Here is a 15385-nt window from a genome sequence, read left to right on the forward strand (position 1 = left end):
CCTGTGAGTAAGAGCCTATCGTTGTTCTACTGGACACTTCCTAACACCACAACTTATGCAGCATATGATCATAAAATCAAAGGCACTTCTCTGGCAGCACATAAACAACAGACAGAAATATCCTCTTCACAAATGAGAAGATTTTCACCATTGAAGAATCGTTTAACCCATCAAAACAATCAAGTATATGGCATTGATTATTGCACAGCACATGCCATAGCACTCAGTATTCAGAGAGGTCATCACTCCACGTCAGTTATGATTTGGTGTTTGGATATTCAAATTGCATTTCTGCAAGAAAAAAGGTCAAAACCTCTGCCACGAGTGTATCAAGATCAAGACACCTGACTGGAACCTCTGGTACGCACTGTGAACAGCACTTTGTTTCATGGTAGGCAGTGGGCCTTCCAATAGGACTCGGTCCCTGCACACAAGGTGAAGACCACACAACATGGTTGGAAGTGAATGTGTCCAGCCACATATCACAATCTAATTGGCTGTCTGGAAGTCTTGATCTGAATCTGTTGAACTTCAAATTGTGGTTGGAGTTTGAAAGAGTACCTGCAAGTAATGACACCCTAGCATCACCAGCCTGATGGTGGTGGATTTGGAGCAAGCAGTGGCACGTTTCCATTGAATGTTGTTCGTGCTGCCATCAATATGTGCCCTCACAGACTTCAGGTGTAAATGAGATGTTTTGAACATGGAGGTGAGTGCTGCTATATGAACATTATACACGTGGTTTTTATGTGTTGAAAGTTGTAAACGATTTATTGGTTTATTAAAAGTTTATGTGCTGTTCAAGTTGTAACAGTATTTATGGCAAGACTAGGTAGTACAAAGCTTGTAATTTTTCCATTCCAAAATGCATAAGTTGAAAATTTCCATATTCAACTGGTATCCATAATCTTTTTTTCTCATACTGTCAGTCTGTTTAAATCACTATTTGTTGTCCACATTGCCATTACCCAATTTTACATCATCAACAAACAACTAAAGAATTCCTTTCAGATTATTTCCTGTATCATTGATATATGAATTAAATAGGAGTGGTACAAACACAGCCTCATGGTTAGTCACTTGCTATTTCTGGGATCCTGCTTTGTATATACTACTCTGTGGTATCTGTCCTTCAGCTATTCTTATTCACATCACCAGCTTCATATCCCTTCTCTTTGGCTCTAGTTTGTGTAACAGATTTTCATGTGGTATTCTGTCAAATACATTAGCAAAATCCAACATCATCATGTAGCATTCCCTTTATCCAAACTTACTATTATAAAAAGTGAGTAAATTACTAAGGTATGACCAACTTTTCATGGAATCATGCTGTCACCATAGAGTATCATATTCTTATCCATCCATTCCTGAATTTTGTCTTTGATCAACTTCTCCAGTGCTTTTACCACCCACCACCACTTATTTGAGGCCTGAAGTAGCTTGAAAAAGTTTTTCATGTTTCATCTCTAAAGCAGGATTTCTGGACCAGGTAAAAAAAAAAAATATATATATATATATATACACACACACACAGGTATCCCTCAATTAACGCGGTTAATTAATCCCTCGATGTTACTGCGCTAAGCAAATCTAATAATCAATGGTAAAAATTACAATTCATCCATGATCGATTACTGTATTAATAATTTGTTGTTTATAGCTTTTAGGAAAGATAAAAGATAAATGCAAAGTAAATGTTTAATAAATACTTGTACCTACATTATTTACTGCATATTTTTTTTATCAAAAGAAGTTATCAAGAATCATTTGAACAGTTTTAGTTTTTTTTCTTATCGGCATTAAATTCTACAATAACAAGCAAAATGACTCTCCAGACCTTGGCAAACGAGCAATAAAACACAAAGAAAAAACACTGCAATTATAATACAAGATGGTACAAATTAAGTGGATATTGAATCCAACATTATTTCATAGCTGAATATAGAAACTACAAAAGTTTCGTGCTGAATATATATAGAACAGTGGGTCTTAACCTTTTTAGTGATCAGCACTCCCTTGAATCTGAAAATAAGTTCTCGCACCCCCTTGAAAAATATGTTTCTATTTCTTTATTTAGGAAGTTACATCTATTGCAACATAATTTATTTATTGAAAAATAAACATTCATTTACATATACATACAAAACAATATCTCAATTTTTAATGGCTATGTTGTTGTTGTTTATTCATAATAATACTTTTGAAGCGAGGCTCCTTTTTTGAAAGACCCATGCATAAGTCATCACTTGCATTTAAGCAATTTCTGGCTTTTGTTTTTATGTGCAAATGTGAAAATCCCATTTCACATAGGTAGGTGGTGGCAAATGGTAAAAGTATCTGCAATGCTGCTTTTGCCAGCTGTGGATAAGGTTCTAACTGTATACACCAGAATTGTTCTAAGTCCAGTTTTTCAAATTCCATTTGAATATGTGCATTGGCTCGTATTTCAATAAGATCGTCTTTTATTAAATAGCTGTCGTCCATCGAATCTGGGTCAAATAGAAATGGATCCAGTATCCATCTCTGAATTTTGCTAATATTTCCCATGGTAAAGTATCCATGAAATGATTCACTCAATTGTTGGAGGTTTATTGCAATTTCAGGTATAATTATTATTTTCTCATTTTCCAGAACGATTGAATCAAGCAAAGGAATGTTTGCAAAATTCCCATTTTCAACTCGACCTTTCTAAATTTTTAGTTTTTTTCAATAAATGAAGATAATTTTTCACTAGCTGTTATTATGTTCTTACCTTGCATTGATGTGTTTAATTCATTCAGGTGGCTAAATATATCTGCTTAGTAGGCTAGTCTAAGTATTGCTTCTCTTTTTTCAAAAGCTTTAACTAAATCACAATTTTGGTTAGTAAGAAACTGTATAATTTCCCTTGCGCAAATCAAAAACCCTGCTTAGCATGCGGCCCTTGGAAAACCACCGTACTTCAGTGTGATAAAGAAGCACAGTATGAACAGTACTGATTTCTTCGCACAAAGCACGAAAGACATGATGATTAAGCGCTCGTCCTTGGATAAGTACTACATTTACTGCAGTAGTTAAGTGTTGTTTTAAATTCTCTGGCAAAGCTTTTGATGCAAATGCATGACGGTGCAACATGCAATGCGTTATTGTAACTTGCAGTATTTCTGTCTTGATGTATGAAAAAAATCCAGAATTTTTGCCCAACATTGCAGGGGCATCATCAGTGTAAATTGAGCCTATCGCATTCATGGGTATTTGATGTTTCAAAAAAAAAAAGTTTTTAATATGATTGAAAACATCAATTTATTGTCAATTCCAGTGGCTCACAAAATAAAAATTCTTCCAATATTTCTTTTTCCTTAATGCATCGCACAAATACCAACAACTGACTGCAGTTATCAACATCAGTTGACTCGTCAGTTGAATACTCACTTTTACAGGACTGGCTTTGATATTTTCTACTACTTGCAGTAAAATATCAACACTGAGATCTTGAGTGCATGATCGAATCGCATCATTCGATAACGGAATCTACTGAATTTTCCTTTGTGCTTCAGAACCCAATACAATTTTTGCAATTTCAAGTGCACATGGTTTTACCAATTCCTCAGCTATTGTATGACCTTTTATTTTCTTAGCACACAGATATGCTACTTGATAAGACGCTTCTAACAAGGTCTTTTAAACTGCCCCAACGTCAAATTTTGTGATAGTACTGCTGGTATCAAATCGTGCCTTCTTATACTTCAAGATGTTAAGAGTATGTCCTGCAGATTCACGACCATGCTGATTGTTGAAATGCTCTAACAACTTTGACGGTTTAAGATTGGAGTTTGAAAATATTTTGCAACATAAAATGCATTGTGGTCATTGCGTACCATCTTTTTCTATTGTACAAGTGAATCCATAAGCAACATAATTGTCTTTCCATTGGCGTTTTTTCGACATAACGAGGGTTACTACAATCAATAAAATAATAATTATAATTTTTCAAAATTTGCAGAAAACCTTTATGTAATCAGTTGATCGTATCCAGTATGGGCTTTAGTCACTGATTAATGTTGGTAAATTAAAGAAAATTAGTATTCGTTTCTGCATCAAACCACCTCCTTAACGTTCGTACTCAGAGTATGCGAACACGTGCGCATATCAAGCAGTTTCTTATTGTACTGCATGTGCTGGTAAGTGCGATGCGTTGAGGCAAAGGTAGAGAGGGTAGGAGTGGGGGGGGTCCCAAAAGTCGACGTAGCGTTCACTAGTTTCTCACAGGTAGTAGTTTCCATCGAAAATTTAGAAACTTCTCTCGCACCCCCAGGGGTGCACACACGCCCCAGGTTAAGAACCACTGATATAGAACTAAAAGTTTCGGTGGATGCAAGCATAAGCAATTTTATGGACAACTCGTAGTAAAGGTGGAGTAAGCTCCAGATCATTTTCCTTTGTATTTTCCATAATGTAAAGCACATCTCCTAGAGGACATGTATGATAAATAAGTCTTTGACTCTCTATTTCAGTAATGCATGATGGTTTATTTATTTTCAGTTACAATCTAGAAATTATTGGACAAAGAATAAAAAAAAAAAAAAAAAAAAAGTATACCATGCTATACTGACATTGGAGGTCGCGGTAGCTCTCAGATACAATTTACTGTCAAATATCACAAACCTTTACATAATGTGTTAAACCAGACTGACAGTAAAAACAGTGTTGAATATCATTCGTAACATATGAATGCACAGCTACTCATGACCTCCAAGCTATATACTGAATTCATCATCAGTTGCATCAGTCTTGGGACTGGTAGCGCAGCATCAATTTCCTCCATTCTGTCATTGGCTTTCTTCTTAACCTCCTGTTAACTCTTCAAACCCGTGCTGTCTTTGACTTCGTCAAGAAAGTCCTTGGTCTGCCTCTTCTTCTTTTCCCCTCTATTTTGCCTTCAGTTATTCTTTTCACAAGTCCATCATGTCGAAGTATATGTCCAAACCACCTATCCCTTCTAATTTTGATCGATTTTATTAGAGTTCTTGTTTCATTTATCTCTCTCAGGACTTGTTGGTTTGATTTTTTTCTGTCCGTTTTATTTTGTTCATTCGACACCAGTACCACATTTCAAAAGCTTCCAATCTTCTTACATCTTCTCTGCCTAGAATCCAGGTTTCACATCCATACAGTGCAATGCTCCATATCAATGTTTTTACTAATTTTTTTTACACTACTTTGTGTAAGAATATTTATATTAAACATTTTCATGTATCTGTCATATCAGCTGAGAGCTCCTCAGGGTTAAAGGCATGTTAATCAAAACTCTTGCCACATATATCAAGGGATGGCCACAATTAATTTTGCTGTGTTAATCAAATCCCGCATTAAGCAAGGGATACCTGTATATCAAACCTAAGTATAACAATTTGAAGTATCCAGGTGTGTACACTCTTTGGTGTGGCTATAATTCTCCATATTATGGACAAACAGAAAAATCAATTGAGCTTTGTATCAAAAAAACATCTCAGAGATATCACGTGGTAGAACCAGGACCAGTCATGTGCTAAATTCTTTTCATCCCAATGACCATCAGTCCACTATACACTCAGTAAACTGAGATAGATCCAAAATTATACAAATGCTATGATGAACTTGAAAGAAAAATCTTAGGATCAACAGAAATTTCACTAAATTCTGTTCGCCTTAATGCCAACCTCTGCCACAACTTTTCTGATTGTTACTCCTCTGCTATTCAGCTATGGCAGTCTCGAGACCATCCTCATGCACGAGAACAAAACCCAGCTAATCTGAAAACTCATTCTAATGTGAGCTATCCATTTATAATTTATGTACCAAAGTAACATTTTTTATATATATTTTTTTTTTCTTCTATGTATTAAGCACTTTATGAAGTCTTCTAGAATAAAAGGTTCACAAATAAAAACCTTTCATGGGTGGGAGCCAGATAAAACCACTTCTGAAATACATCAGCTCTAGTTAGCACATTATCATCACCTAGATGCTCAATCCATGTGACATGGTCAATAACTCAACTGTTTTGTCACCTCCCTATAATCAGGACCCATTAAAGTTATTCTTCCTTTTACTCACCACAATGCAAAAAAAAAAAAAAAAAAAAAAAAACTATTTTAATCTTTTGAATTTCTTTTGCCTCTCAGCTAATTTCCTTCACAATTTGATTTTGTCTCTATTATCATATGTGATCATCTTTTTTGTACTTCTCATGAGCTTGCTGAAGGTAATTTTTTTCCTTATGTACTGTCTTCCACATCTGTTTGTAGTTACTACTTCTGCTCATCCATCTAACCCCTATCTAATTTTTCCTTTTATTATTATCATTATTATTATTGCATGGGCACCTCCATCGAGTCCTAAGACTAATCAAGGAAGATCCAAACTATCACACAATATCTATCATACTTCTCGTTGAAAGCATTAATAGACAAATCACTCACAACTGACTCAGGCAACCCATTCTATTCATTGACCACACTACAAGCAAAAAAAAATCTAGTCCTCATGCCAAACCTAAATCTAACCACATTCCAGTGGTGGTGACCTCTTGTTTTTCCCCCACTAGCCAAGTGCAGAAACATGTCCCCTGCATCAATTCTGTAAAATCCTTTAAGTAATGTAAATGTTTCTATCATATCCCCCCCCCCTTTTTTTTTTCACTTATTAAAAAAAACATTTGCAATCCACAAACCCTCAATCTCTCATGGAGATCTTTCCACAGACCATTCCATATTTTAGTCACTTGCCTCTGGATCCTCTCCACCACTTACTCATTCTTCAAAAAAAACGAGGTGACCAGACATGAGCACAGTAATCCAGATGTGGTCATTTATATCAGGAATTTATAAAGAGGCATAAAAACTCATGTCTGTTAATGTGTTCTTCAATAATCAAGTAATCCAGTACAAGCTACTATGAACTTCAGCTCTCATCTACTACTACACCTCCCCCCAGATCACTGACTTCATCAATTTCTTGGAATACATTTCCCTCAATATGGTACACAGCTTGTAATCTCTATTTCCCAAAATACATAATTTTACATTTTTCCACATTAAATTGACAGCCATTATGTTTTGCCCATAATTGATGTCAAATGTCCATGCTATTAGGCTATTTAAATCATCTGGCAAGCTCTTTACAACTGAATACTTCCTTTTAAATTATTTCTTATATCATTTATGTACAAACTAAACAGCAGTGGTATAGCTGTCCCCTTTATCCAACTCAGTTGGCACTCTGTTATAAAAAAAAATTTAGTGTAGATTACTAAGGCATAACCGACCGTTAGCGTTTATCCTAGTGGCTTTGCACTTTGCAACCATATGCCCGGGGAAGGAGTGTTCCAGGTTCGATTCCTGTCGAAGATGTGAGGAACTTGAGGATCTTCCTCAGCCATAGCCAAGTTAGCCAGTCTTGGGCACAGGCAGTAGAGTTTTTTCCACCAGTTTATCTGGCATTTTTCATCCTGCAAGCAGGCAAACCAGACCCATGAACATACGCTTCTACAGTCAAAAATATATCCCCCCAGCGGCAGGCTAGGCGACAGATCGGTTGGAAGTGGTACTAACAAAAAGTTGTATCTAAGTAACATGCAGACCCTGCATGGGAAGCAGGAATAATGCATAGTAAAAAAAAAAGACTAAGGCATAACTGACCCTTCACAAAGCCATGATGCTCTTCATAAATTATCATATTCTTATTCACCCATTCCAGAATTCTCTTTTTGGCCAATTTTTCCAGTACTTTTACTGTCACTTCTGAGTTACTAATTGGATTATAATTTGCTCCCATATGAGCCAATATCCCCCTCCAATCCCACAACTACATTTGCATTCAGATTTTGCAATATACTATGTACATCCAATTCTTCAACTTCTGTTTCTTACGTCAGTCCTAGTCACCTTTGTCATAACAGTATCTTCACTTGGATGATATACCCTTGCAAAATTTTCACTAAGTAGCTCAACAGTTTCGTCCTTCTCCATTACCTCTCTACCTTCTGCACTCATAAGTTACCCTTCCATAGTCATTCTTCCTCCAACTTCCCAATTACGAAAAATTCTTTGGGATTTCCTTTCGTCTATTCAGCTAATTTCTTCTCATAATTCGATTTTGCCTTCCTGGTCACATTTCTTGCCTGATCCTTGTACTATTCAAAAGTTAGTTGGTCACTTTTCTCCTTATATACCCTCCACAATATTTTCTTTGTTTGCTGCTCATGCTTAATGATACTGTTCATCCATCTAACTCCCACCTGATTTCCCTCCTGACCTTGGGTGTACAGTGTGATATTGCTTCCTCCAGATACCTCTTGACTATCCCCCATGTAATGTGAACATCCTTCCCTTGCAAATCTTTATGCCATGGTACTGCTTCCAGCTACCTTCTAAGTGTATACATCACCTGGCCAATGGTTCCACATAATACCTCTTCTTAACTGGGATTTCCACATGTTTTGCTACCTCCCGTGTCAAGACACCATGACCTTTCCCCAGTTGGAGGTAATATGAGTTATTGACAGCTCTTCTGATCCTATAACTAGATCTAACACTCTCATACCCCAATTCCCCTCCATCGCATTCTGCTTCAAGTAATTATCTCTCAGTAGGTGTAAAAATTCCATTTCCTTCCTGCCATGTGATTTTTCCTCCTTCTGGTCTGTGTCTCTAAAGTGAAGTTTTCCATAATTACTTGACTTGCACTTATTGTACTAATCTGCTGATGCATGACTTCCACATCATTCCTGGCACCCATGGCCTGTAGCAGCAACTAATTTCATATTTTGTCCTGTTGGCCTCTATCTCACATCATATTGACTCAAAAGCATTGTCATCTGCCTAACTGACTCCTACTCTTACTGCCATTCTTCAGCTATCATCAGCAGTACCTCACCCCTGCCATGTCTACTCTGTCCTTCTTGAAAATATTAAATCCATTGCATACTATTCTTGTAACTACATCATCTGCTGTTGACCAAGTCTCACTAAAAACTGACCATTTTTAGTTATCTTACATTAGCTACTTAAGTAGTGGCACCTTTTTGGAATTATCTGTTAATGTTCACCTGTTATTTTGCATTCTTGTTCTGACGATGCCTATGATACTTATGTGAAAATTCTATGCAAATAAAGTATTTTATGAGTTTTCCTCCAGTGTTATAATTATTTTAAACTGTCATACTTGCATCTATTCAACAGCATGGAAACAAGTTGGTCTCTTAAAAAGTGTAATAACCAATCAGCCATCAAACTATTGTCCCATTGCCATCACCCAATTTCTTCACTATGTGAAGCCCACCAGTTAATTGTAGGCATCCTGATTGTATCATCAGGATAGCACACTAACTAGAGAGAGAGAGAGGGGGAAAAAATGGACATTCAGAGGTTGAACTCATCAGTCTTAATGAGAAACCCAAAGGCTAAACTGTCATTTCAGCATTTGAGCAGAGGCAGGTTTTCTGCATTTGGTCCTTTAATGGCATAATTTTGATTTGTTAATAATTTTTTTTTTTTTTTTAAATGTTATGGACTGTAACATAGGCTGAGTGAAGCAGGAATTTTTGTTTTGAGCTGTTTGTGATATTACTGAATTTTTATTTAACACTCTGTTGATACACCTTTTGAAGAACCAAGGGCTTGGATGATGACTGGGCATTTTCGTGTACAGTGGAAAATTAGGACTCCTTTCATTTTAGCAAGGATTATTTCAGTTTTTTGGCTTGACCAAGAGAAAATTAAAATGGTAATCATACCTTGAAAAAGAAGAGAAAAAATTTTGAAGGGCATTCCATTTGGCACAATTGTGCAGTGCCTTGTCATTAAATGATATCAAAAGCCAAGATTGGCTGAATCAAGGTCAGTATGTAGATAAGGTTATGTCATAGTTAATAACAGATCAGTATATTTGGAGAGAGAGAGAGAGAGCTGGTTAAGAAAAGTTCCAAGTTATTGAAAGAAAATGATAAGGATTATTGATTGGTGAGCTTGGAGAAGGAAAACCGGCTTGAATTATATACATTGAAGTATATGAAAATTGACCTGCAGAGATAAATAATCTGTGTAGTCAATCTCATGTTGTGATCAGAGTTAGGAGAGAAGAAAATGAAAGCAACAAAGTGAGGCAATTAAATCTTGAGCTAGTAGAGCCCACATAGAAGGAATGCAAGGTTAAGTAATCACTGTAATGTAATGTCAGATCTGAATAATGCACTTGTTCTGCCCTTTTTATAGAAGGAATCACACAGAAGGTAGCAGTCAGGATAACTGAACAGCACTGACTGCAGAGGATGTCCATTTGAGGTTGGTGAGGAATAATAGATTGGATGTTGATACATACAAATTGGGGTGGTGCACATAGGTGATGGTTGTGTCACGATCCAAGAATTGAAGTGTATGCGGAAGTTTTTTTATTGAACAGAATTTGTTGTTTTGTGTATGGGATTTTTTTGAACCAGTGTTACTATTATTTAATATGGTATCATTCATCATTGGTGATGATAGAAAATTACAGAATGGAAGCATGCGATGGGAGTGAAAGACTTCTGGATATCTGCTCAAACATCATAGCCATCCTGAATAAATATTTCATGGATGTAGGAATTATATTCTTGTTTAATCATTTATCCAAATTGTAAGTAAATAAAGTTTACACATGAAAACTAAGGCAATTGATGTAAAGTCATCTGCAAACAGTTTATTGTTGTATGCAATCAAACAAATTTGTTTGCTTACACTTGCATAAAGGATTAAACATAAATATACTTTCTTAGTAAGTATAATTTACTTTCTAACTGAAAAAAACTTTCCACATCCATCTCTAATCCAGAGTATTTGAATAATAAGGTGATACATCTTTTTTTGCAGAGTGTACATGAGAAATATGACTTCATGCATTAATTCAACCTTTGTATCTTCCTGATTCTGACTCCCACTGATGACACCTTGGAATTTTGAAATAAGTACTTTTTACTTTGATATTTTAATTTGATTTTGATGGTGCTAGTAGTGGTTCCCTCCCTCTCTCCCTCCCTTTCCCCCTGTCACACACATACTGGAGGGGTATTATTTTTAATAAGATTGCTGGTAGTGTAGTTAATATCTGCATTATAGGATTACTTTTGACTGTATCACAGCAATTGTAATTTTATAGTTGCTCAGCTACAGTTTGCTGGTGCCTTTTATTTCACAGGATTATTGTATTTTCAGTATTATAACTGAAATTTTTTTTTCTTAGAAAAACACAGGGTATTTTTTTTTCTCCCTCAGATAATGGTACCAATTCCTCCAGAGGAGTTCAGATTTCAGGATGTGAAGAGGTAAGACATTGACTAAAATTCTTGCAATGGTGGAAAGCCAGATTAGAACAATAAAAAACTGAGAGAGATTTCAAGTGGAAGATATAGAACACAATAATAAATTCCTTATCCATTCTCAAGAAATGGGATAAAATCAGTAACATAAGAAAGGATATCCAAAATGAAGATCCTGACTAGTTTTCTGGTGAGGTTGCCTTCACAATGGACATGAAAATGCCACTTCACAAAATACCAAAATTTTGTCTACATTGGCATAACTTGAGTTATTATTATTATTATTATATGGGCACACCTCCATGGAGTCCAAAGACTCATCGTGGGAGACCCAATCTATCATACCTTTTCTTGAACCCATTAACAAAGCATTCACAACTCGCCAAGAAAAAATTCTAGTCCTCACACACCTACTAACTACACTTTTACTCAGTTTCCAGGTTTGGAAGTTCAATCCTATAAAATCCTTTAAGCAAGTTAAATGTTTCTATCATATCCCCTCTTTTTCTCCTATCAACCAACTTCTGCAATTCACACACCCTCAATCTATCCTCATAGGGAACATCCATAGACCACTCACCTCTGAATCCTCTCCAGTGCTTTCTCATCCCCCATGAAACCCAGGGGACCAGACTTGAGCACAGTAATCCAGATGTGGGCATATCAAGGCCATATAAAGAGGAATAACAACTTCCTTATTTCTACTTGTTAATGTGTACTTGGCTATTGAAGAACACATTAACAAGTAGAGATAAGAAAGTTGTTATTCTTATAGGCAACCTTAGCAATATGTCCTCTGAACTTTAACTCTCTCTGTCTACCACCATCTCTAAATCTCTAGCTTCATCTATTTCCTGGATTACAGTGCCATCAATGTGATACATGGCTTGTGATCTATTTATCCCAAAATGCATAACTTTACATTTCTCCACATTAAATTGACATCTTTTGTGCCCATACTGACAGCCTGTTTAAATCTTTCTGCAAGCTCTCCACATCGCCTTGATGAGCTATTACTCTACCTAATTTTGCATCATCAGCAGCTTCTTGAAATTGTCACTGAATATTTCCTTTCAGGTTATTTCTTATATCATTTATGTACACAGCAATGGTCCCAGCACTGAACCTTGCAGCACACCACTAGTTACTTGTTTTGACCTCAATTCTGAACCTCCATATACCACTTTTTGATATCTTTCCAGCAGCCATCCTCTTATCCACTTAACCAGTGTCATATCCATCCCCATTTGTTGTAATGTGTGAAACAGAGTTCCATGTGGTAATGCCCAAGTTCTGAACATTGCTTTACCACTTGTCCCTTAAAAGAGTAGGACCACTGGTAGAACCTATTTGAACATATGTATTGAAGGTAAATAAAGAAGAATTCTCATATCTTCCAGTTCAGTATAGCAAAGAGAGCACTAATCAAACAAACCATAGTTGGTATAATCACAGTAAGTGCACAGTTATTATCAATCAGAAAGTAGCCCAAAAATTAGTACAGCAGGAGGCCATTTTCATTCTCAAATACAGATGAAATATCATTAGCTAAAATCAATAACGAATTTAGTATGATGTGCAAACGAAGACCAAATGCAAACAAACAAAACCCTTATACAAGAAATCAGGAAAATATATTCTAATCTAGTATATGATATTGTATACTTACATGCATACAGCTACACATACACTCAGTGGACAAAACATTAGAGATAGGGGTGATGGGAAGTTGAGACTTTTATCTCCCCATGCAGAGTGAAATGTACCCAAAATACAGACGGTAAAATTGGCAGACATTGGGGTTTCCAACAGTGTAAATTGGAGAACATGGGTAAATGTGGCATTCTTAGCGACTTTGATCATGGATATATTATCAGCACAAGACATATGGGTCATTCTATTGCTAAAGTGGTAAGAATTCTAGGGTTCTCGACAGTAACCATATCAAGGGTCTACTGTGAGTATGCCATCAACATACATACCAGTGCCCAGCGAGCAAGTGGTAGCTGACCACACACACACACCATTGATGACTGGGATTGATATACACTGTTCAGGCTTATTCAGACCACCTGCAGGACATTGGCAGCAGACATCATGTCCAGTTTCAATGTTGGAGGTCCAAGCAGTATCAACAAGCCAATTACACCAAACTCTCGTACCATGGCTATGGGAGCTGATGCCCTAATCATGTACCACTGTTGACAGCTTGTCGTCGGGCAATGAGGTATGCCTGGTGTCGGGACCATCAATACTCTATCCAAGTTGTGGTCTGATGAATCTCATTTATCAGTGGTACCGAGCTGATGAGTGGGTGCAACTGTAGTAGCATCAGCAACATGAGGCCATAGCACTGTTGTGCCAGGTCAGCTCTGTGGGAGGTGGTGACTCTGATGGATTGGGGAGCCTTCTCATGTGACACATTAGGTCCTTAAATACTATGAGTTCAGAACATGCTGCTGATTGCTTACACACTTTCATGGCCTTTACTTATCCTACAGCCGATGGTCTGTTTCAGTAGGACAATGCACCACCCCACCAGGCATGGCTTGAGGAACACTCATCTGAGTTTGAGACCATCCAGTGTCCTCCAAGGTCCCTTTATTTATATCCAATCAAATGTCTGGAATGTTGCAGAGCGAGACATCAGATCCATATATCTGTCTCCAACATCTAAGGTGCAGTTGTGGACAATGCTGCAATAGGCATTGCTGGAATTATCTCTGGAATCTGGTGGAGTCAATGCCAAGGAGAATACAGGCTGTTATTTGCGCTAGAGGAGGACCAACATGCTATTAGGTAGGTATCTCTAATGTTTCGTCCATTGAGTGTATATTACCATTGTTACCATTACTTTGGCATGAATGTCTAAAATAAGAAATATTACAACAAATATTTTCAGCCATATACCCTTGCAGAAATTAATGTTTTGAATTCCTTATGATGCTATCACTACAGTTATTTACTTACCCATTGCTAAACTAGCAATAGATTACTTTTCATTCTCTTCCCTCCTTATGCATACTAAATGAGAAAATGGCTTATTAAATTAGTATTCCACATTGATTACTTTTTTCCTTCCAGGCCACTCCAAAAAGAATTATTAGTTCCATGAAAGGTAAGAAGCATTCAACAACTAAGAGTAAAAGTTTAGATGTAGCAAATTTCTCATTGAGTGATGAAGCTAACAGTGCCTTGTTTCCAGTTAAGGTCAGTATTAGAAACTTAATTTTTGACTTTTATGTGAAATTTTAACTCTTAATTTTTGCACATATATTTTTAATTGGTATAACTTTAATTATGTAAAGTGTTTTATCTTTTCAAAATTCCATTTTTAAATATTGACATGTTTTTAGTAATTTTTAGAGCTTACATAAATAATATTGTGCAATTAATTTTTGTTATGTAAATCTACCAAATATCTCCTCTTCGTTTTAATCTTCATATTGTGCTACAGTTACCAGGGTAGGGTGTTTTTTATTCTCCACTATTTGAGTTTATCATTGCTCAAATTAACACTGGAAGTTTCTTGGTATATAATGTAGACTGGATTGTGCTGTGGTCGAAACACGCTGGAAGTACCTAAGGCTAACAAAGAAATTTTTCATACATTTTTCGAGTACATTGCAACGAGCAGCTATAATAAACTTCCGAATGAAATTAAATCTATAACCTCAGAATATGTATTCAGAAAAAGATTGAGAAACTACCTTATGGGATTAAAGAATGTTGACAATTATTTTAAACGTATAGTATAAGAGATCATTATAACTCGTATATCATAACCAATTAAGGTATTGATTTACAAATTGGTTCATTCAATTAGGAATTAAAATATCAACATGTACATTATTATAACTGGTAAGGGAGCCCTCTTAGATGCAGTCCCCGGACTCTCGGTGTCTGTTTTAAGCTAATTACTTTTCTTGTAACCAATACGGCTATGGCCCTTGGCTACACATATTTGCATTAACTAACTTACATTACTCTAAACTAATTACTTATCATGACTTTGAAACCATTCAAAACATATTATGTTCTACTTGCATATATGAGAAAATTTTTTATTAACCA

General features: G+C 36.2%; 1 protein-coding gene across 1 annotated transcript in view; it reads left to right on the forward strand.

The window, feature by feature from the left end:
* LOC150094295 (ralBP1-associated Eps domain-containing protein 2-like) overlaps positions 1–15385 on the forward strand; it is a 275338-nt gene that overhangs the window by 217174 nt on the left and 42779 nt on the right. The window contains exon 15 of the mRNA XM_090412058.1: positions 14396–14521. Within this exon, the coding sequence (XP_090268184.1) occupies positions 14396–14521 (126 nt within the window). The remainder of the gene's footprint in view (positions 1–14395; positions 14522–15385) is intronic.

Source organism: Typopeltis vanoorti, chromosome 22, assembly GCF_054136105.1.
Source record: "Typopeltis vanoorti isolate ZY-2024b chromosome 22, IOZ_Tvanoo_1.0, whole genome shotgun sequence".
NCBI lineage: Eukaryota > Metazoa > Arthropoda > Arachnida > Uropygi > Thelyphonidae > Typopeltis > Typopeltis vanoorti.